Source organism: Triturus cristatus, chromosome 5_2, assembly GCF_964204655.1.
Source record: "Triturus cristatus chromosome 5_2, aTriCri1.1, whole genome shotgun sequence".
In the NCBI taxonomy this organism is placed as follows: Eukaryota; Metazoa; Chordata; class Amphibia; order Caudata; family Salamandridae; genus Triturus; species Triturus cristatus.
In genome coordinates, this window is record NC_140588.1 from 411,816,776 (window position 1) to 411,838,670 (window position 21,895).

The 21,895-nt window shown below is 46.8% G+C and overlaps 1 protein-coding gene across 5 annotated transcripts in view; it reads left to right on the forward strand.

Annotated features, from left to right (window-relative positions):
* Nucleotides 1-21,895, forward strand: part of MTCL1 (microtubule crosslinking factor 1) — a 490,856-nt gene that overhangs the window by 417,775 nt on the left and 51,186 nt on the right. For all 5 annotated transcript variants that reach the window (XM_085607320.1, XM_085607319.1, XM_085607318.1 and 2 more), the window contains one exon: nucleotides 17,585-17,836. In XM_085607320.1, coding sequence (XP_085463446.1) covers nucleotides 17,585-17,836 — 252 coding nt within the window. The remainder of the gene's footprint in view (nucleotides 1-17,584; nucleotides 17,837-21,895) is intronic.

Consider the following 21,895-nt stretch of genomic DNA (forward strand, 5'->3'; position numbering starts at 1 on the left):
GCTTGCATTAAAAAAAACAAAAAGATATATACACTAAACCACTGGATCTGAATGCAAAGGCTAGAGCTGTTGGCTTTGCCAGTGCCTGTTTACATCTGTATCTGTAAGATATCCTGAGGGAGTAAATAATTGTGACACTATATGAGCCTATTCAGTCCATTCTTCGGGAATATTAGTGCAGTGTTGATGGAATCAAATTAAAAAAACACCAGCCCACTCTGCTTGGGACCACTGCCACAGAAGGACTTTGTTCAGACAAATTTCGACCTTAGTTGTGCTCCTGTTATCTTAATCTTTGGGTTGGCATGTGATGGTGTCACGTAACTGGTGCTCATGTAAAACGCTCTGAGCCGTGTTCACGCTTTATAAAAACCGCAAAAATAAATCAGTAGTGAAACGTATCCTCATTTTTTATTATTTATTATTTATTTTGCAACTTTCTAACAGCCCCGTTCAATTGAGACTGTTAATGCCTTTCTCGGATTTCTAGTGACAAGCCCTTCAGTGGAAATGGCGTCAGGGATGAGGGTGTAGTTCCCACGCATTCGTCTGGGAGAGTGTGCCTGTGGTTTTATGCGTCTGGCTGTCGGAGTGATCTGTGTCTCCGGCCGTCAGGCAGGTTTCCCGTGGCTGCTTTGCACAGATTTTCATCCATCTGGAAAAAAGGTCGGCGATGAGCGTGATTGGCTGCGGTGGCTCTTCGAGGCTTTCACGATGCAGACATCTTTTTCCATCACAACCCGATGCACAGTGCCATCACCACCCCCAGCGCCGTGCACAGTGTTATCACACGTTTATTTACGTCGGAGAAATCTGCATGAGAAGGAAGGCAGGTCTGCTGGCTTTCATTTAATCTCATTAAATGTTGGTCTTCGTTTTATGTGCAGTAATAGTGGAGATTCTCTCACGTAGTTTATCAGTTTCCTGTCGCTTCACAGATGGGCAGGTCCAGATATTACTGTTGGGACCTCTTCCCTAAAGGAATGAGGGCTCTTCAGGGCCTAATATTACTGTCAGGACCACTTCCCTAGGAAATGAGGGCTCGTCACGGCTTAATGTTACTGTCGGGACCTCTTCCCTAGGGAAATGAGGGCTCTTCAGGGCCTAATGTTACTGTCCGGACCTCTTCCCTAGGAAATGAGGGCTCGTCACGGCTTAATGTTACTGTCGGGACCTCTTCCCTAGGGAAATGAGGGCTCTTCAGGGCCAAATGTTACTGTCCGGACCTCTTCCCTAGGGAAATGAGGGCTCTTCAGGGCCTAATGTTACTGTCCGGACCTCTTCCCTAGGAAATGAGGGCTCGTCACGGCTTAATGTTACTGTCGGGACCTCTTCCCTAGGGAAATGAGGGCTCTTCAGGGCCTAATGTTACTGTCGGGACCTCTTCCCTAGGAAATGAGGCTCGTCCCGGGTTAATGTTACTGTTGGGACCTCTTCTCTAGGGAATGAGGGCTCTTCAGGGCCTAATGTTATTGTTGGGACCTCTTCTTTAGGGAATGAGGGCTCTTCAGGGCCTAATATTACTGTTGGGACCTCTTCCCTAGGGAATGAGGGCTCTTCACGGCTTAAGGTTACTGTCGGGACCTCTTCTTTAGGTAAGGAGGGCTCTTCAGGGCCTAATGTTACTGTCGGACCTCTTCCCTAGGAAATGAGGGCTCGTCACGGCTTAATGTTACTGTCGGGACCTCTTCCCTAGGGAAATGAGGGCTCTTCAGGGCCTAATGTTACTGTCGGGACCTTTTCTTTAGGGAATGAGGGCTCTTCAGGGCCTAATGTTACTGTCGGGCCCCTCTTTCCTAGGGAATGAGGGCTCGTCACGGCTTAATGTTACTGTCGGGACCTCTTCTTTAGGGAATGAGGGCTCGTCACGGCTTAATGTTACTGTCTGGACCACTTCTTTAGGGAAAGAGGGCTCTTCAGGGCCTAATGTTACTGTCGGGACCTCTTCTCTAGGGAATGTTGGCTCTTCACGGCTTAATATTACTGTCGGGACCTCTTCCCTAGGGAATGAGGGCTCGTCACGGCTTAATGTTACTGTTGGGACCTCTTCCCTTGGGAATGACGTTTCTTCAGGGCCTAATGTTACTGCTGGACCGCTTCCCTATGGAATGAGGGCTCGCCATGGCTTAATGTTACTGTCGGGACCTCTTACCTAGGGAATGAGGGTTTTGCACTGCCTAATGTTCTTCAGAGACTTCTTCCATAGGGAATGAGGGTTCCTACTGGCCTCATGTTACTACCTGGACATCTTCCCTAGGGAATGAGGATTCTTCATGGCCAAATGTTACTGCCGGGACCTCTTTCCTAGGGAATGAGGGATATTTGTGGCCAAATGTTACTGCTGGGACCTTTTTCCTAGGGAATGAAGGATATTCTTGGCCTAATATTACTGCCAGGACCTCTTCCCTAGGGAATGAGGTTTCTTAAGGACCTAATGTTACTGCCAGACCTCTTTCCTAGGGAATGAGGGATATTCGTGGCCTAATATTACTGCCAGGACCTCTTTCCTAGGGAATAAGCTATATCCATGGGGCGTGTGCTTGGAGACAAGGTCTCATGCCTGGATTGGTTTGCAGAGGAATGTGGTGCACCTGCAGGCCATTTTCAAGGTCCTTGGAAGTAGGGGAGGTCACTCTATCCTTTCTGTCTGGAATGAATGCTGAGGTCGAGCTACACCCGTGTAGATCTGCAGGTGAGTGACTTTAGAACAGATCGGTGGAATTCTGGCACTGCTGCACCCTGGCATGTGGAACTGGGGTAAGCGATTGTCCGTTCAGATAGGACAGGGATGGGGTGGATCTCTACTGGATGGACAGGCTACTGTGGACCCAAGCGCTGGATAGCATCGATCTTGTGTAAACATTGAGACTCTGGCTGCTAAATTCCCTGGCTGTGCTGATCGTCACACCATCTCCACTCAGCACTGAGCTGTGGTTGCAGTAAAAAAGTTTGAGAACAGGCCCAATCAGATGACGTCTAATGGCAATTACTGGGTGACACATTGCAGTTTACAAGTTCGAGCTATCAGCCCTGATCATTGAGATAGTTTACTGGGTGGAACCTCACTCCTTGTGCAAGGATAGCCCCTGCTTGAGGCTTGATCCTCAGCTTAGTAAAAGCCACAGGATTCCTTATTAGTGACTCTGGCATAGGGGAGTGTAAAATTGTGCATTTTATTCGCATTTAATTCTGTTAAAATGTCATGAAAATATTACTTTAGCCTGCGACGTGCTTGTCCGTATTTCACATGATTTATTTACTCACTCGTGGTAAAAAAAAATAGAGGCACAGGAGCAGTGCAAAAAATGGCGCAGAACCGCATAATGCGAAATTTAGAAAATTTCATGAATTCTGTCTAACACGAAATTTAGAAGTTTCACATAGATCACCTGTCTTATTGAATTTTGTAGGTTCTGTGATATCTCACAGCACAATATTAAGTATTCCACATTTTGTGCCTGTGTTTATTGCTTGGTGAGTTCTTCCACCGAACATGTTTTATTAATTCCCTACCTTATTTCTTTGTTTTCTGCCGTACCTTTCATCCTCCTTTCTTTTGTTTAAGACTTACAACTAGAGTGGTGCGATGAACTACACAGCATTGAGTGAAGGGGTGGGCTGCGACTCAGATGTTTTTGCTTCAGGAGCCCACCTCCTTTTTGTTTTTTTGGGGGGGTGGCTTATGGGGGTTCCAACTTACCTCAGCCTCTTCTTTTTTTTTTTTTCTTTACCGGGGGTAAGATATGAGCAGGTCCATTCATGTCAGCCATGTAATGACGTGACCACGTTACCATTCACCCTGCAGACTTATCGTGCCTGGTCCAGTAAAAGTTAGTGCTGCAACCCGGCATTCCCCCTGAGGGAGTCGTTTTCCAGATTGAAGAAACCAGGGTTGCGTTACTCCCACCAAAAGAAACATGATTCACTGCAGCATTTCCACAATAATGTTCTCCTTCCATTCCCTCTCGGCGGTTTCAGATGCTGGCTCCGGGCTGCCATTAACTGAATGCGCAGTGCACGCGCTGCAAAACCGCACGTCATGAAAATGGCGAATGACTCTCCTTGTGCACAATCCCTTCTTACTTATACTCAGCGGAGGAGAGCTGAGACTGACTTTTGTCTCTCAGTGAAACGATTAAAAATAAAATTGATTATAAATCAAATGTATCCATGTACTTATATTTAAATAAAGCTGGCTTTTAACGTTCCAGCCTCTTGACAGCGTGAGCTACGGTAAACACATCTACAGTTGCCACCAGGTGCAGCACGTGCTGCTCTCAAGGTAACGGGAGGGCTGTCGACACTCACTTTATTGTGTGTACCCGGCTCAAGCTAGACTCAATCCCAGCAAGTTGGACTAATCCTTTCTTCCTATAAGCACAAAGAACCAGACCTGTTAAGTACTTTGAACCCTACAGAGTGAACCAGTGTAATACACAGAAGATTCTTAAGACATCCCCCAAAAGGGTATTTGGGTTCATGATCAAGCCCTAAAGAAATGCTTAAAAAGTTAAAGAAAAAAAAAAAATAGGTGCATGAGCCAAAGTTTTTCGTAGGATCCCTTTCCCGCCACTGCTCAATGCCGGGTTGCTGACTACAAAGGTTGCCTAGTGTTCACTCCACGTCGTGCATCTTTCTGCCGCCAGTCTGCACTTCCTGTCTTTTTACCTCATTCTTGCAGGTTCTTTTGCATCCCTGCTTTTTACCTCTGTCCCTTGCTCTCACTCAAAGTCTGATGATGAAAAATAAGTCCAGTCCACAATAATGAGTACCCTTGCCCACTGTCTACAACCACAGGTAGAAATTAAGCAGTGGTGTCAACCAGGCTAGAATACAAAATTTTCCCGCTATCGCGACAAGAATTTTAGATTCTATTAAGGACACGGAGGCGAGGATTATGCTTTCTCTATTTCTTTACTGAACTCAGCAGCCAATGAGAAATAAACTACAATGAGTAAAAAACATCACAACCCATGAGGCTTTGAACCACGCCTCCTCGTAACCACCAATGGCAATCAGGCAAAGTATACAAAACAGAGAGACACTTCCTTGTCTTCCTCTTTCTTTGCAAAAACAGTCTATAAGTCCGAACGAAAAAACAGCACAGGAACTCCAGCTCTCAACGGAGAGAAAAAACAGTCTTTAGGATTCTCAACAGAGAATATAGTCACCCAGTCCATAGAACACATCTTCTCAAAGGGGAATCCACCTCCCATCGGAGCAAAGCTGCAGGTCTTGACAAAGCCCTTCCGCAGATCCGAGAGCCACTCCTCGCCCCCGGGAAAAAACATCTCCAGTCGGAGCACCCCTTCAATTCTTGTTAGAATCATTTCCTGGAAAAATAAATAAGATTGAAAAAGGGGGAAATCCACAATCTAGTTCTTTAAGGGTGGGCAATAATCTGTTATGCATATAATAGCCATACAACTAAACATTAGTTACTACAGTCACAACGGGTGGGATAATCCTCGCCTCCGTGTCCTTAATAGAATCTAAAATTCTTGTCGCGATAGCTGGAAAATTTTGTATTCTATGGCAGGACCAGAGGCTTCTGATTATGCTGGTTCAAAGCTCATCAATAACAACAGAATAAACATGAGATATAGGCTTGTAATTAAACATTTTGAACATAGAATCTGTAGACCAATCAGCCGCTCTCAGGATATCCTCCAACCGAGAGCCCAACAAATACGCTTTAGAGGCCATGGCTCCCCTAGTGGAATGAGCACCATAACCAGTGACATCAATGCCCGCTTCAGACATCACCCATCTAACCCACCTGGCCAAGGTGGCCGCTGATACAGGCTTATAAGGTTTTTGAATAGCAATTAACAACTGCCCCAAAGGTTCAGATCTGTGGGCAAGCGTGCGTTCCTCATAAGTTTTCAATCAATGCAAAACACATAACTTATTATTGTGAGGGAAAGCAGGATACTCTACCGAACGTGACATTGTCTTTGTCCGCCTCGTGATGACAAAAGAGATGCCCTGTGGAGAAAACATTCTGCCCGCCAGATCCAGAGCTCGCACATCCGAGACTCTGCGGCAGGAAATCAGACATAATAGCATAGTGAGTTTGGCCGATAATTGTTTTAATGAAAGTTCTGGATTGTCCGGCCAAGATTCCAATAAAGAGAGTACCGTAGAAACATCCCATAGGGTCGAATACCTGGGTCTAGGGGGATTGGCCACTCTAATCCCTTTAAGAAGCTTACACACTAGGGGATGCATCCCCACCGGCTTACCGTCAATAGAATCATGACCGGCCGAGATCGCTGATCTGAAATTATTAACTGACCTGTAAGCCAGCCCCGATTCCGCGCACTCCGACAGGAAATTCAAAATCTCCGTCACATCTGATCCCACGGGATCCACCTTCCGTTGAAGGCACCAACCCACCCATCGTTTCCATGAAGCCGAATACCGTTTCCGGGTGGATGGAGCCCAAGCCTGTCGCATAAAGCCGGCAGCCGCCTGTGAAAGGCCTGCAATGCTCTCGTGTCTCCCGAGAGCGTCCACACCATGAGAGGAAGTTGGTTCTGCAGGATCAGCGGGTGGCACTCCCCCACTGGGTCCTGGAGAATCGTCGGGAAAATCGGGAGCTGAAATGGAAGATCCACAGACAACTCCAATAGTGTGGGAAACCACGACTGAGTCTTCCACAAGGGCGTCACCAACACTACTGAAGCCGTCTGGCGACGGACAAAGGCCGCCACTCTCGGGATCAGGGCAAACGGAGGAAAGGCATAGTTCCTCTGCCGGCCCCAATGCTGAAGGAACGCGTCCGTTCCCAATGCCAGCGGGTCCGGTCTCCAGCTGAAGAACAACGGAATCTGGGCGTTGAGGCGGGAGGCAAAAAGGTCTATTGTGCAGGGACCTCGCATACTCATGATCTCCGCAAACAGCGGGGGATGAAGCTTCCAGTCGCTGTAATCGCGCAGGAACCTGGAGTTCCAGTCCGCCACCTGGTTGAGCTTGCCCGGGAGATATTCCGCTATGACCGTGATCTTGTGATTGAGGCAGAAATGCCAGAACTCCTTGACGATGTTGACCAACATCTGGGACCTCGTCCCCCCTAACCGATTGATATATCTCACTGCTGACACATTGTCCATCCGGAGAAGGATGCAACAATTGCTCTTCAGGGGAGATATCGATCGTATCGCAAACGAACCCGCTAATAACTCGAGGCAGTTGATGTGCAGCCTTAACTCGTCGGCAGACCACCGTCGGCTGGCGTCGGATTCTATAATGACATCCGGAGCGGCGCCAAAAATCGCCCGTCCGTTCCAGGCCGACATGTGCTCCAGCCACCACTGAAGCTCCTCTCGAGCGTCTAGAGATAAGGGAATGAGGTGATCGTAGTGAAACCTCCTCTGGAGGTACTGTATCTTGAGCCGCTGAAGGGCCCGATAGTGTAGGGGACCCGGGAAAATGGCCTGAATGGAAGAGGCCAATAGGCCCACGATCCTTGCCAAAACTCGCAAGGAAATCATTTCTTTGGACAAGACGGATTTGATTTCCCGCTTGATAGACCTGATCTTGGGCAGAGGGAGAAGAAGTTGAGCAGAGACCGAATTTATTTGAAAGCCCAAGAATTCCATCTGTTGGTTCGGAACCATCATGGACTTCGTGTGATTGATGACGAACCCCAGATCCTGTAAAAGGGACACTGTCCACCCTAAGTGTGTGAGCAGTAGATCCCGGTTTTGGGCTAGGAGCAGCATGTTGTTGAGGTAGACAATCATGCGCACTCCCCATTCTCGCAGCCGAGAGACCACCGGTTTCAGGAGTTTCGTGAAAACCCACGGGGCCGACGATAGACCGAAGGGAAGGGAAAGATACCGGTACCATTGTCCCTTCCATTGAAACTGAAGGAATTTCTGATGAGAGGGACAAATGGGAACCATAAGGTAAGCATCCTTCAAGTCCAACCGGACCATCCAATCCTTTTCCAGCAATAGGTCTCTGAGTAGATGGATGCCCTCCATCTTGAAGTGCCGGTAGACTACAAAGGGGTTGAAATCTCTGAGGTTCAACACCAACCTCTGACCTCCTCCCTTCTTTTGCACCAAAAAGACGTTGCTGCAAAACCCTCCGGGAACGAAAGGTCCTACGGCAATGGCCTGTTTGTCCAAAAGCTCTTGCAGTTCGGAGTCTATAAAATTCTGTTCTAGAAGGGAAAAACGGAGAGGTCGCGGAGGACCCAGTTGACCTGGTGGGTCCAGCAGCTCTATCTGGTAACCCTGAACTGTCTGCAAAATCCAAACATCTGTGGTGAGGCGAGCCCAATTCACAACAAAATGTAACAATCTTCCCCTCAGGGGAATCGCAGGGTACACAGGACTTACCAGAAGACTGGGACTCAAAGTTTTTGTGGCCGCGGTTGACACCTCGATTGAAGCGGCCCCTGTATCCACGTGATCTGGATGGATAGAAACCAGCCTGCTCAGGCTCTTGGGTATAGCCTCGGCGTCTGGGCGCGAAACCTCGCTGAGGACTGGGGTTGGAGTAGCGGCCGGTCGAGCGTCCTCTACCACGCCCGGCCCTAACAGAGACCTGGTGAAAAACTTTCTTCAAGGATGATTGAGACTTGTCGAGAGAGGCAAAAGTGTTCACAAATTTAGCAATGTCCTTCACGAATTTGTCACCAAAGAGTTGACCCTCTGCCAATGGACCCGGCTCCGCCGTGGCCAATTCCACCAGTTGTGGATCGATCCTTAAAAGGACTGACTTGCGCCGCTCGGAAGCCAAGGCGCAATTGGCATTGCCCAGCATACATATCGCTCTCTGAGCCCATCCCGCTAGCACCTCAGGGTGGATGGCCGCCACCGTCTCTTTCGCCTGTAGGGCCAACTCAAGAATTTTAGCTAAGGGGCCCGCAAGGTCAAGAACCTTATCTTGACACGCCCAAAGGGCGCGATCGATTCCCTTCTTGGGGTCTTTCTTATATTTTTTAAGGAAAGTGGTCATGGAGGAGTCAATGTCGGGAGTAATAGCTACTTTATGGGGCAAGTCGGGACGCGGGCATTCAGACCTTAGGCGTGCCCTCACCTCTTTGTCAAAGCTCTTCCTTAAATGAGTCTGCATGTAGTCAGCCACCGCTGATGGTGGGACCCAGTCCGCAGAGCGAGGATGGACAATATCCGACGGATCGAAAAGGAAGGGAGAGGGTTGGGCCGGGGGAGAGGAAGAGTGTTTGCGCTTTTTTGTGCGTTTACGAGGCCGAGACTCCCTTGAAGAGTCGGTGTCAGTATCAGGACCTGAGGTGGTGTCTATGACAGGGATGGGAGAGGGAGGCTTAGGCAGGAGGGCCGGGGCGTCAGCCAAGACCTGCTCGTTAGACTTGTAGAGTTTGGAATACGAGTGGGCGTGCGGCCAAGGAATACCAAAGGGCTCGGAAGGAGGGGGGGGGGAGGTATCGGAGCAGGACCAGTGCCAGCCGGGGAAGGGTTCGGGGCGACCAAACGATCCAACCTCTGAGCAATAGGCAACAAGGCGGAGGAGAGCGCCTTGTCTAACTTGGCATCCAATTTTTTATCAATTAAATCCTCCATGGAATCGTCATAGTAATAATCGTCATCACCCTGGTCGTCACACGCAGCCACCTCCTCTTGGTAGAACTCACAGTCTGCCATGCCTCAGGTGAATATCTTGTATTCAATCACAAAATCCCCAGAGGGAAGCTCAGTAAGCCAACCCCAACCTCCACAGGTTAGGGTGTCAGGTGGGAGCAATGCCGGAGCAAAAGGGAGCCCAGGAGTACAAACAATCCCAACAGGGGTTAGAAAAGTAGAGCTGCACCACTCAGGAGTAATGAGGGGGGACTGCCCCTCCAACCTGGGTGAGCCCAAAGTTCCAATAATTAATTGTAAGGCCACCCGGCCAATATTGAAGGCACTAGTGGCCACACCACAGCCAAAAGACAAGCGCTGCACTAAAAATGCAAATTTACTGCACCGGCCCGTACTCCGCTCCCGTTTTGCCTGCTGCGTCAATCCCCCAATTCAGCCCGGGGCAGGGCGTCTTTACCGGCACATTTAAGGGAGGCACGCGCGTCAGCGAGCGTGCGTGCTCCCGAGGCGCACGCCGGAAGCCGTTCTGGCCTCGGCGTGCGACTCGCTCCCAAGAGGGGGGGCCAAATCCCTCCGATCGCTCACCGCGATCCAAATGCAGCGTGGGGACAAGGGCGAGAACAAAGGAACACGAAGTACACAGCGCAACACGCGCTGAACCCTACCGGAGAAAAAACCGACACAAATATCACCAACGCGCGTGGCGTGCAGCGCGCGACCGAAGCGACTAGCGGACACTTCGCTTCGAGAGCAAGCCCTCGCCAAGCATACAGGTACAAACCTGAAAACAGGAGCAATATGTGACGATTAAACAACTAAACAAATGCCTGACAAAGCGGCACAGAGTCAAAGAATACAAAAGAGAGAGAGACACTTATCTTGACTGCGGAGCAGCAAAGAAAGAGGAAGACAAGGAAGTGTCTCTCTGTTTTGTATACTTTGCCTGATTGCCTTTGGTGGTTACGAGGAGGCGTGGTTCAAAGCCTCATGGGTTGTGATGTTTTTTACTCATTGTAGTTTATTTCTCATTGGCTGCTGAGTTCAGTAAAGAAATAGAGAAAGCATAATCAGAAGCCTCCGGTCCTGCCATAGAATTAGGGAGCAATGTTTCTGAATCAAAGGACCTTCCACTAGGAATCACTATACAGCAGACAATCTTGTATAACGCTCTAGAGACTTTGCATTTCCGTGAATATAGATAGTTAAGACCAGTGAGCCGGGGTGGGCCGACAGACGACGGAATAGGGAAAAATTAAATAAACTAATCCTATTCCACATCACCCCCTGCCCCACCGCACTTACCTGCACGGAGCACTGCTGAGATTGTTCTGTGAGCTATGATTTCTCCTTGAAGATAGGCCAGCAATGAGAACATTAGATCACAAACCTGCTTTGGAGAGTTTTTGCTTTGCACGCTATAGTGGCTGACCCCCCCCCGAGCAGAGCAGAGTAGAGGTGTGCTGGCAGGACCATGTGGAAGAAAAGATGTCCTGCAGCTGTTCTCCTTGTAGTGATCTGATAGAGAGATCCAGGAATTTGATTTCCAGTGCACTCGGTCTGTCACCTTTCATGAGCACTAAACCAACCACTCTCATTTCAAGATGCTATTTACCAACCACATTTCTGAAGTCGGAGAGCAGGTCAGAGCATGGAATAATCAGGTGACACACCCATACTCTCAAATATCGTGGGCAATCTCCTGGGTCAGTGCTTTGGCAGGTGAGACTTGGTATGTGTGAGTAATTCCGCCCAACCCACGGCTCATAGCTGCGGTTGGCTGGTACAATGCAGGGACCTAATGGGTTATCTTTTCCCGCACCCCCTCCCGCCCTTAGTGTTGTGGCGCAAGCAGAGAAAGTCTTGCACGTTAAACTTCAGAATACTTTTTCACTTAAGAGCATTGACACCTAGAAGCAATGGAGTGCCCAAAGCTTCTCAAATTAAACTCCTGGAGGGCTCATGTGTGTGCCCGAGATTCCAAATATTTGGTCAGGGTGCTAACCTAAGGTGCCACCCCCACCCGGGCTTTGGTCATGAAAGCCGGCTGATAGCAGGCGTGCTAACTGCACACATGGAAGAAGGGACCAGGCACACACAGCCTCATCAACATAAGAATAACCTTATTTGTGGGGATGGGCCTCTCTTTTCTCCACCACCCGCCCCTCTCTCCGTTAATGGCTTATTTGTGCTATAGAATAAGGAATCCTTAAGCAATGCAAACATTTCGTTTCACTGCAATAATTTCGATTTTTCTATGCATTGTCAGTTTAAGCTGTCCTCAGACGTCCAGCATCTCAGGAATGTGTATGGACAGTGTACTACAGAAGTGTAATCAACCAGTCAATTAGACATTCCGTGTCTGTGCTTTTATGTTATGTGGTAGTTGTCCTTTTGTTGTTAGGACTGTCAATCTTTGATGGGAGTTAGTGTCACACTTTAGAGAAGAGGTCTAATTGTACAGACAAGTTGGCAAATGATTGGTTGTGTCGCTAGCACACACCGTTGTATTTCCCATCATGTTGAATGAGAGGAGAAATGTCACAAACAAAGTAGCATGGGCAGTGCTTAATTTGTAAAATATGAAGTGCAGGTGCTCAAATGTTTGTTGGCGGCTCCACCTATTTTTGTCCGGCTCCACCCATTTCCTCCACTGGCTCCACCCACTTACTCTATTAGCCCCACCCACATTCTCAACTGGCACTGTTAAAAGACAGATGTAATACCCTATCTGACTAAAAAAGTACGAGTGATCCTGTGCAAATCACCTTAGCTTCCCTGGCCTTGGGCCCATATTAGCCCTGATTACGAGTTGGCTGGTGTTTTCCAACCCCTGCACAAACTCGTTTGCAGGGGTTGGGATTCCAAGATGGTTAATATTTCCGACACTGGTAATTACTGGGTGCAATATGCAAAGTTGAAACAGAGTGCTTTTTTCCCTTACTTGGATTTTGGTGCAGACATCAAAACGCGTATGATTTTCAACAAAACTCCGAATGGGTATTATTTATCGCAGGCGTGAATTCTAACCCTACAGTGTGGGATTTTATGGAGAGGGCTATATAGAACCTACTCCTCCAACCAACTCGAAATCACGGCTTTTAAAACGTATGTGCTGTTCAAAAACATAAATTAACCCATGACGCACCACCCGCTTTAAAAACAAACCCCACCGTTTACCATGATTATCGGAGTAATATGGACATTGATGGGTACATCCATTAAAGAATGAACGATTTAACACAATAAAATATTTCAACTGACAGTTTTCATTCACTTTGCCTCAAATACTAATACCTCCACAAAACATGCACGACTACTTCTTCGAAACTAAGGGAATAAAGACAGGAATTGCGAGGTCTCAGAGAATATAACACCAAGGATTCATATATTAGAAATAAATACTATTTAAGTGGTTAAAAAAACACTTTCCAGGTTGTGTGATTAAACCTTAAAACATTTAAATACTTCTCTTTGACTGGACCCAGAAATATGGAAAAAGTGGCACCATAATTCATTGCATAAAATTACCTGCAAAGCTGAAATTTGTCTTTTTTTAGCAGGGGGCGCGCTGTGCTTTACTTGACGAGTGTGCTGCCTTGTGGTATCGTCACTAAGCAATGAACGGTCCATAAGATTCCTAGCAGACATTATGGCTGTGTGCCACACAGAACGATGGGTTCACGCGCCTGCAGCAGAAATCTGTGTGCAACGTTCATGACGCACTTTCCATTTCGTGCTCAGATATCCACCCATACTGGGATAATATAATGAGTACCAACCCTCTTAATTGTAGAAGCTGCTGTTACTTAAGCACATGTTTCTCCATATTCTTCATATTCGAGAGGGGCAAATAAAAAGAGAATGAGTTTGATTGGTTTAAGGCGTATCGAGCTCTACTAGTCACTGACAATCGTGGCATTTTTCCTGTAATAGAGTGGAGAAAGCCTGTGCATACTGCCATAGGCTGCTGCGCAGCGCAGCTTTTCAGTTAACTGATTGGGCCTGCCGGGGACAAGCCTACCTCACCTGGTGCTGTTCCTGGTGGCCAGTACTAGTAGTACTCACTGGCAGCGGCGGGCGCCTACTCCTCAACCGCAACAACGTCATCCGGCCAGGCCAGTCGCGCTTGCTTGCTGCCTGGCTCTGAGACTTTCACTTAGTGTGAAGCTCTTGAACCACTGAACGGCAAGCGCTCACTGGACCACGCACTGCACGATGACTCTGTGGTGGTGGAGTGCGGTCTCGCTGGTATGCTGGGGCGTGGCTGTGCGTGCCATGCTTCTGGTGTAGTACTAGTACTAGTATCCTCGGTGCAGAATGCATCGACCGGAAGCAGCTCTTATATCTACTTCTCTGGTGTATTTTTACACCGTCATCTCCCCTCTCAGCACCCTCTACTATGGCCTCATACGTATCCTGTCCCCTCTTTCTTTAGTCCATCCAGGGGCTGCTGGCTCTGCTGACTGTGGCAAATGCAATGCAGGGATCGCGCGCACAATGAATATGAAAAAATCCGCGCCTGCTACCGTGCCCAGCTCCAACCCCGCAGATTTGATTGTAGAACATTGGTTACAGATCCAAAATCCAGCCCGGGCCGACGGGCAACATCAAACTAAGGGCCGCAGCCTCCACACGCCATCAACATATCAGTCGAATGTATCATAATCACACACTGCCTTAGGCTGCTGCGCAGCTTTATTTCAAGTTAACTGATTAGGGCTGCCAGGCCCTGCTCACCTGGTGCTATTACTGGCTACTCCTCAACACCAAATTCGCCAATGCAACCGCAAAAACGTCGTCCGGCCGGCCGGGTCGCACTTGCTGGCTCTAGTCTCAAGACTTTCACTTTGTGTGAACCGAACGGTTCTTGAACCACAGAACGGCCGTGGAACTACCCACAATGACTCAGTGGTGGGGTACGGTCGCATGCGGCTGTGTTGGGGCGTGGCAATTCAGCGAATGCGCGCCTGCTGCCGCACACAGCCCCAACGCCCACAGAAGACCAAAATCCAGCCTAGTGTCCCGCCCACTGGGCTGGCAAGGCGGCAATACTTAACTAAGCCTGGGCCACAGTGCCACTGTATCAACAGCATTTTTAGATTGAGAAGAACTTGAAGAATCAGATTCAAACAGGTTTAACACAGTAACTGTAACACGCTGTGCCACTGCAAGCCAAAGTCCCGTAGCGGCGTAGTGAGGTAAATTAAATTAGGTGCAACAACGCGTGTAGACCCGGCCCCGATAATGAAGTGCCGGTGCTAAGCACCGGCAAGCACCGGCACAAATTAAGCTCTGAGCATGGGGCAATTTTGGGGGTAAAAGATCTTTGTACAAGCAGATTTACAAGTCACTGAGGAGGGCAACAAATAAATTTACAAGTAGATTTACAAGCAATTGGTGGGTGCAGAAAGGCATGGTACAAGTATATTTACAAGCAGTTGACGGGTGGAAAAAGATCAGTGTACAAGTAGATTTACAAGCAATTGGTGGGTCAAAGGCACGGTACATGTAGATATTCAAGCATTTGGCGGATCAAAAAGTATCTAGGTACAAGTAGATCTATAAGCAGTTGTCTGGTTAAAAAAACTGCACGGTACAGGTAGATTTACAAACAACTGGGGTATGAAAAAGATCATGGTACAAGTAGCTTGCTAACCCTACCTTTAGATCAGGGGCCCTTCTCTTTTTTTGCTGCCGGAGCCTCATCTTTATCCCTGCCTGCCCCTGGTAAACTGTGCCCGCAACCTCTCTGCCACGCCACTCGGTGGGACGAAAATTTTAATTAAAAATTCACTTATTCAAAAATATGTTCCTTAACTACACAAATATTTGACTGACTGGGTACATGCTCTTTGAAAGCAGATCTGGGAGCTAATTAGCACCGCATATATTTTCAGTATCTCAGCTTTTCAATTATAAATCTGTTTCAGCTCCAGGTGGCACGATTCATTTGTCACTGTCGAGGACGCACTGTCCTGATCTGTAGCACCTTTGGCGTGAAGAGCTACCCTACCGCATGCTAATAAAATATCAGGCAGAAGGACTACTCCACTCCTATGATTGTCACCCTCCCATGCATGGCTGAATCATGAAGCATCTGTGTTGCTTTCTTAAGGCCATGTTGTCTAACGTGGAGATTTGTCACGGATCAAAGCTTGCGCATGTATTTGCCACGACGTACATGCTGCGTTGCAAAGTAGGACAGATTCTAAATGGAGGCTGTGTGCTGCACATTTGTCACCGTACCCCGTACAACAATGGTTCAATGTCCCTCCCTCTGCATTATCTACAGCAGATGCACCTTTGCCTGTGCCAGTCTGAGCCTGACTGGCCGTAGCGGGCATAGGGCGTAGCTGGAAGGGTGGTGGCCTAGTTTGCAGCGGTGGTGGCTGTTTTTGTTACTGGGGTATGTTTTTTCAGCGCTGCTGCTATATAGGCCCCCAGTAACCAATGCAGTGGGGGGGGGGGGGCTGGTCCGTCAAAATTGCCAGGGCTGCTTTGGGTTCCCAATCCGTCCCTGGTGCCAGTCCTTGATGCATTTTGGTTTTGTCTGGGATCGGAGTAAGTCTAATGAACATGCTTGGTATTTAACAGCAGTACGTACAGAAGAATGGCCCTATAGAGGGGAAAGAGAGGGCAACGGTTGTCCTTTCCTCCAAGGTACATTATTTTTTCTAGGGCATCAGTGATGAAAGAGGATTGCCCCATAAGTGCTAACACTATTCTCCTAAATATTGCCCTAAAACCTTCTGCCCTTGTGGGCCCCTGCACTAGTTCTTCTTGCAGTGGACAGCCAGCTGTGCCATATCCCTCTTTATAGACCAGGAAAGAGCACTAACTCCATATGCATGAGGGTTAGAGGCTAATTATTGACGTTTCATACATGAATTAATCACTGTCCGGTTTGCCCCCAGTCACACAAATTTGTATGGCACTAATTGTACTGGACATATCTGCACAATGGCTTTGTGAAGTGGGTTTGTGGATCTACTCCATGTGGTGCACAGTCCCTTTCTGCCTCCTTCCAAAGAGGAAGTGAAAAGTGCTGACGGGGCTGCATTGAAGAACCCAGTGGACATAGATAAGCCACAGTAGGGATTGCATGTCTGCAAAGTTTATTTTCGGATTTGTGACATAGTAAATGCAATTCTCGATTTTACTAAATCAGTAATGAACAATATAAAAAATTTTTGGATGGGGTAGAACCGGTTCCAAGCAGGGAGTCCAGAAATATGTTTATATTGCCCTGTGCCCCACTAACCCATAAGCTGACACCGGTTGTGTAATAGTAAAGTTCTGCACCAGATAATTGCTCCAGAAATTGCCACTTTTCCTGGGGTGCCAATGCAGGTGGCATCATAATCCATATGTACTCTTTAGTATTTGTATATGAATACCCCAAACCTCCGCCTTGTGAAGAGGCAATGCAAGCTGGCAAAGCTCTAGGCACATCATAAAGGACCGGAAGTGGGTGTGGAGGGTGCCTCTACACTGTGATGACCCATGCTGCCCCATGCCATACCTTAACCCTGCAACATGGTATTCTGTTTTTAATGAGTGGCGGGCACGCTGGCATGGCTGCAGCACTTTTCATTTGGGCGTTTGAGGCAGTCCCACTCTGCCACCACCGCTTTGTGGAGTGTACTCCATGCTGGTGTTTGTTTGGTAGAGACGTTGCTTTGTACAATGCATTATGTATGTACATTGACAGCACATTGCAATGTGCTATGCTGAGTCCCTTAAGCAGATTGTGAGCCATTTGTTCACTTTAATGATATTAGTTATTGATTACTCGCAAAAGTCCATTAAATGTGTTCTGTGGTTTACTGAAAGGTATTAGGGTGATCTAGCGCATGTAGTCTACCTCCAAAATCAGAGTTTTGCATCATTTGTGTTTGTGTAGCAGTGTTTTATGTTTGAAAAGCTCTTCAAAAGGTATATTCAGATCCAGCAAGTAGGTATTGATGGTGTCCTGCTTGCGTGACCTTTTTTCTTTTTTATAATGCCAGTTTGAAGGAAGGAGTGAAAATGCACTGGCAGAGACGGGCCCCATGGAGCTCAAGGCGGCATTCAAACGTGAGCGGGAAGAGCACAAGAGGCTGCTCGCGGAGAACCACAGCCTGACCATGGACTTGCGATGGAAGGTCCAGCACACCGAGAACAACTGGAACCGCGAGAAAGGGGAAATCATGGACCACTACAGGCGAGAAAGGCGTGACTGGGAGCAGCAAAAGAAGGATCTCCTGCGCAGGATTGAGCAAGTAAGATGGCTGTTCCCTATTTTGTCTTAGCCACAGCAGAAGTAAATCCTTTTGTAAATCTATTGATGCAATGCTAGCAGGCCTAGGCTAATGACCTTTTTACATGTATGGCACGTGGTTGCTGATCTGTGCGTGTCTGTGCATGCCAACCTACTGTTGTGCTTAATTTGAGCCAGTGGTTTCCTGTGCTCGGCACCGGCGCTTAATTGTTAGCACCGGCTCTAGTGACAGTCCACCACATGGTGGCGCTGTCTGTCTAATTTTGACATTAGCACAACAGTGTTTAGTAAGTCAAGATTATTATATGCACTAGTATAAAGAATGATTTGTGCATTGATTTTCATGGGACTACATTTTCTGTAAGGTGTGGTGAGTTGATGCTCCAGAGGGGAATCTCCTGAATATTTGGAATCACCCATAAACCTATTTATTTGTGGTAATTCACAAACGTTTTCTAAACCCATTCCGAACCAGAAAATGGTCAGAGACTTACTTCTGGCAAGGACATGAGTAAATCTCTTTCCCGGGTGACAACAAGAAGGGAACGACCCCAAACACTGTCCAGGGGTTTCTTTATGAGGAAAAATACTTTCCCTGGGCAGATTATTTTTTTAAATGTGCACTTACACTAACACAAAGGCATTTTCACCTGCATGTGTGTACAGTATGTGAGTACACATGTGGTAATGTCTTCCCGTACTAAGGACTTCATGAAAGTTTTACGTGAGTTGCTGCTCGAATGTTGCACTTTTGCACCTTTTCAGTAATTAAGAATTGTATATAGAATTATAGTTTAAAAAACTTGTAAATCTTCACATAAGAGTAAAACTACAGGTGCAAATTTACAAACTTTTTAAAGAATCATTCAAAGAAAGTTTCCTTTTAGCATCTTCTGTAGCGGGACCTTTTATTCCAATAAGCCTGTGATTGAGTTTTGGGTGCAGCCTTTGAAGTAGCTGTAATCACTCCTCCAGGATCACTCTTCCAGGCAGAGGAATGTGCCTGTGCTGTAGTGAGTAGAACCCAACGATTAATGGTTCTAAAATGTAGATGCATTGTTTGCTTTGTTGGTGTGACTGGCAATGTAGTTGATGCATTGCAATTTGTTGTTTTGTGTGCAATTCTGTTGGCACAAATATTGCATTGTAGCTTCAACCATTGAAGCAAAACAAATAAACCTATTCAAGCAATGTGCCTGATGAAGGTGGTTTCTTTGTGGTATGCTATTCAGCAAGAAAGAATCTACAAAAGCTACAGTTTCAATGGCTTCCTATATTTCTTGAGGTTGAAGTCCTTGGTTCAGTTTTTATTGCTTCTGGCTAACTCCTGGAGTACTACCAGAGTAGCCACGGGAAACGGCCACTACAACGCGGCCGTTTCCACGCATAATTTTAACCATGCATGCATTACAACGCATGCGTGGTTAACACGTATACCCTTTACCACGCATACCTTTACTACGAGATACGTAGTAAAGGCATGTGTGGTAAAGGGTAAAATTAAAAAAGGGCGCTGGGGGGGGTCTCACCCCCCCACAAAAAAAAATGCATTCTAAAAGTAAAGGCACCATATTTTAAATATGCAAGGTTTTAATTTACAGATGTGGGCACAACGTGGAAAGTGCCTGCATATTGTATATGTGTGAATTTAAAAATAGAAGTGTCTAGAACGATGGAATGTACGCGCCTACCTTTGTTCTATGTGAAAGTCGCGTGCAGTTTCTAACGTCCATATCGGATTCACCACGTGTTCTGTGACATTTTCACCTCTCGCATGCTGCTCTGCAACGTTATGAAGCGCGTCTTGCCAGAAAGCCACCCGGCGCGGCCGTCACTACGTGCCGCAGTATTGTGACTGGAGGTGTTTTACAGTAGTGTGATGAAAAAATGCAAACCACGTGATTTCGAGCGTGTTACAATAAAGCTTCAACATGGACAGTTTGTAACGGGTCACAACGCAGAGCTTGTGTGGGCACTCCATGTTCAAAATTGAAAAGGAATAGGGGACTGATATAATCTTTAGCAAGAATATGCCCTTACCATGCATACATTTACATCGAAAATCATTGTAAATGTATGCATGGTAAAGGAATATTCGTGGAAACGGTTATGCGTGGAAAAGGTTATGCGTGGTAAAGGCATGCGTTGCAACGGAATGCGTTGTAACATCATACAACCAGTAGCCACACTTACTCAGAGCAAGATCTTTGTGACTTGGGCCCGTAGAATATTCCGCACAGTACCAAGTGTGGTTACATGATGGACATAAACACTCCTCATGCAGGATCCTGATGGCCTCTGGGAGCTAGTAAACATTCTCAGCACCTGCCGGTTTCAAACAACTAGCTGTTTTTCTTACCTAAATGGCTTCCAGGAAGCTCTACAATCCTGTTTAGGCTTCAATTATTTTGTGCGGGGTCTGTCAAGTGTCATTTCTTGAAAAATAAACATTAACAGCGGCATTTTCCTTATTTTTAAAGGGAAACATTTTCTGTGAAACATATCTAAAAATGAATTAATGGATGCAGAAAAATCAAAAAAATAATGGAAGAAACATTGCACGAGGCAATACATGTGGCCTGCAGCACTGGTATTTTCCTGGTGCATAATTTAAGCGCACAATTACAGTCCATTCAGAATGAGGCCCTTGGCGGTTTAATTCAGAGGATGCTGTTCGATTTATCTAATTAATGTCTAATAAGCACCGTTCTAGGCGGAGTTTATAGTTTGCCCTCAGACTTCGATCTTGTTCTAGTTGGAGAACACGTAGCCTTTTAAATTATCTCATTTATGTTTTTAAATAAAATGTTTGTAAACCAGTTCTCCCTCCCTTTATAAGAACCATTAATTCCCTTTCCATAAATTCTTTGTATTTTTCCTGCGTTCTGTCAGTTCCTACCAGATTTTAATACCAGGGTCCCTGCGTATGACCGGCCGGTCGTGCTACACCTGTCTGGACTGTGAAAAAGAGCGATTTCAGATCATCACTTCTCCCCAATGCTGTTTTTACTTGATCATAAACTTTCTCTTGGGATTTATGACCTGATTGCTGGGATTAACTTGTCCGTTCACTTCCTGAATGCTGCACGCCCCCTCTTTCAGGTATAGCTTTAAGCCGGGCTTAATTTGTAGGCTAAATAATAATAAAATTCATAATAAACATAATTATAAATGCATGGCCCCAAAGCTTTTCTTAGGAGTCCATCGCAGGCGTTGCCAAATGCTGCAGTTGAAGAATAGCTCCGCTGCCTTCTCTTGATTCCACCTCATGCCTCTCTTCCACCTCCCTATCCTTCAAGTCTCTTTATCTTATTCTTTCAAGCTCATTTTCTTCCCAGCTTTCTACGTGTTAGCATCTTTCTTTCTCGTCCTCCTTGTTTCTCCTTTTTCGGTCTTTCTCTCTGTTGGTCTGGGACAATCTGATGGTACTCCCAGTACCCAAAACCTGCAACCACTGCCACAAGTTAAGCACTGGCTTAAAGTTGGGCCTTATTTTTGTGGACAAAACAAATGGAAACATTGCAGTCTTCTTCTGGTCTACTCCTCCAGTGTACCTGCTGAAAATGTTCCCATGATTCCCTTGAGTGAATACACTCATTGTCATAGATCTCCTGCTCAAACCTTCGGCGCTAGTCTGTCTTGCGGTCTAAGATCAATCCATAATACTATATACTAGATCTGGGCATATGTGACGCCAATAAGGTGGCGGAAAGGAGTAATGTGATCAATGCACAGATCTAATGTATGTGTGACCTGATGGTCAAAGGTCTAAGTCCTAGCAGACCTACTCACCCACACTTCCCTGCACAGGTGATAAGTTGAGTTGGGTATAGTACCACCTCCTATTGAGCTGCTGCAAGGCTACAGCCTGACGCCGACATTTATATCTATAAAACAAAGCGTTTTTTTCTCTCTGCCAATCTTTTCATCTTTTTGAGAAGATGCGCATATAATTCTCTTGGGATTTACACAGGAAACCTCTGGTATCTAAGTAGTTACCCAGATAAAATGCTAATTTTGTCTATGGCTGTGTTGACCCTCGTAAATAAGTGCTATTTTA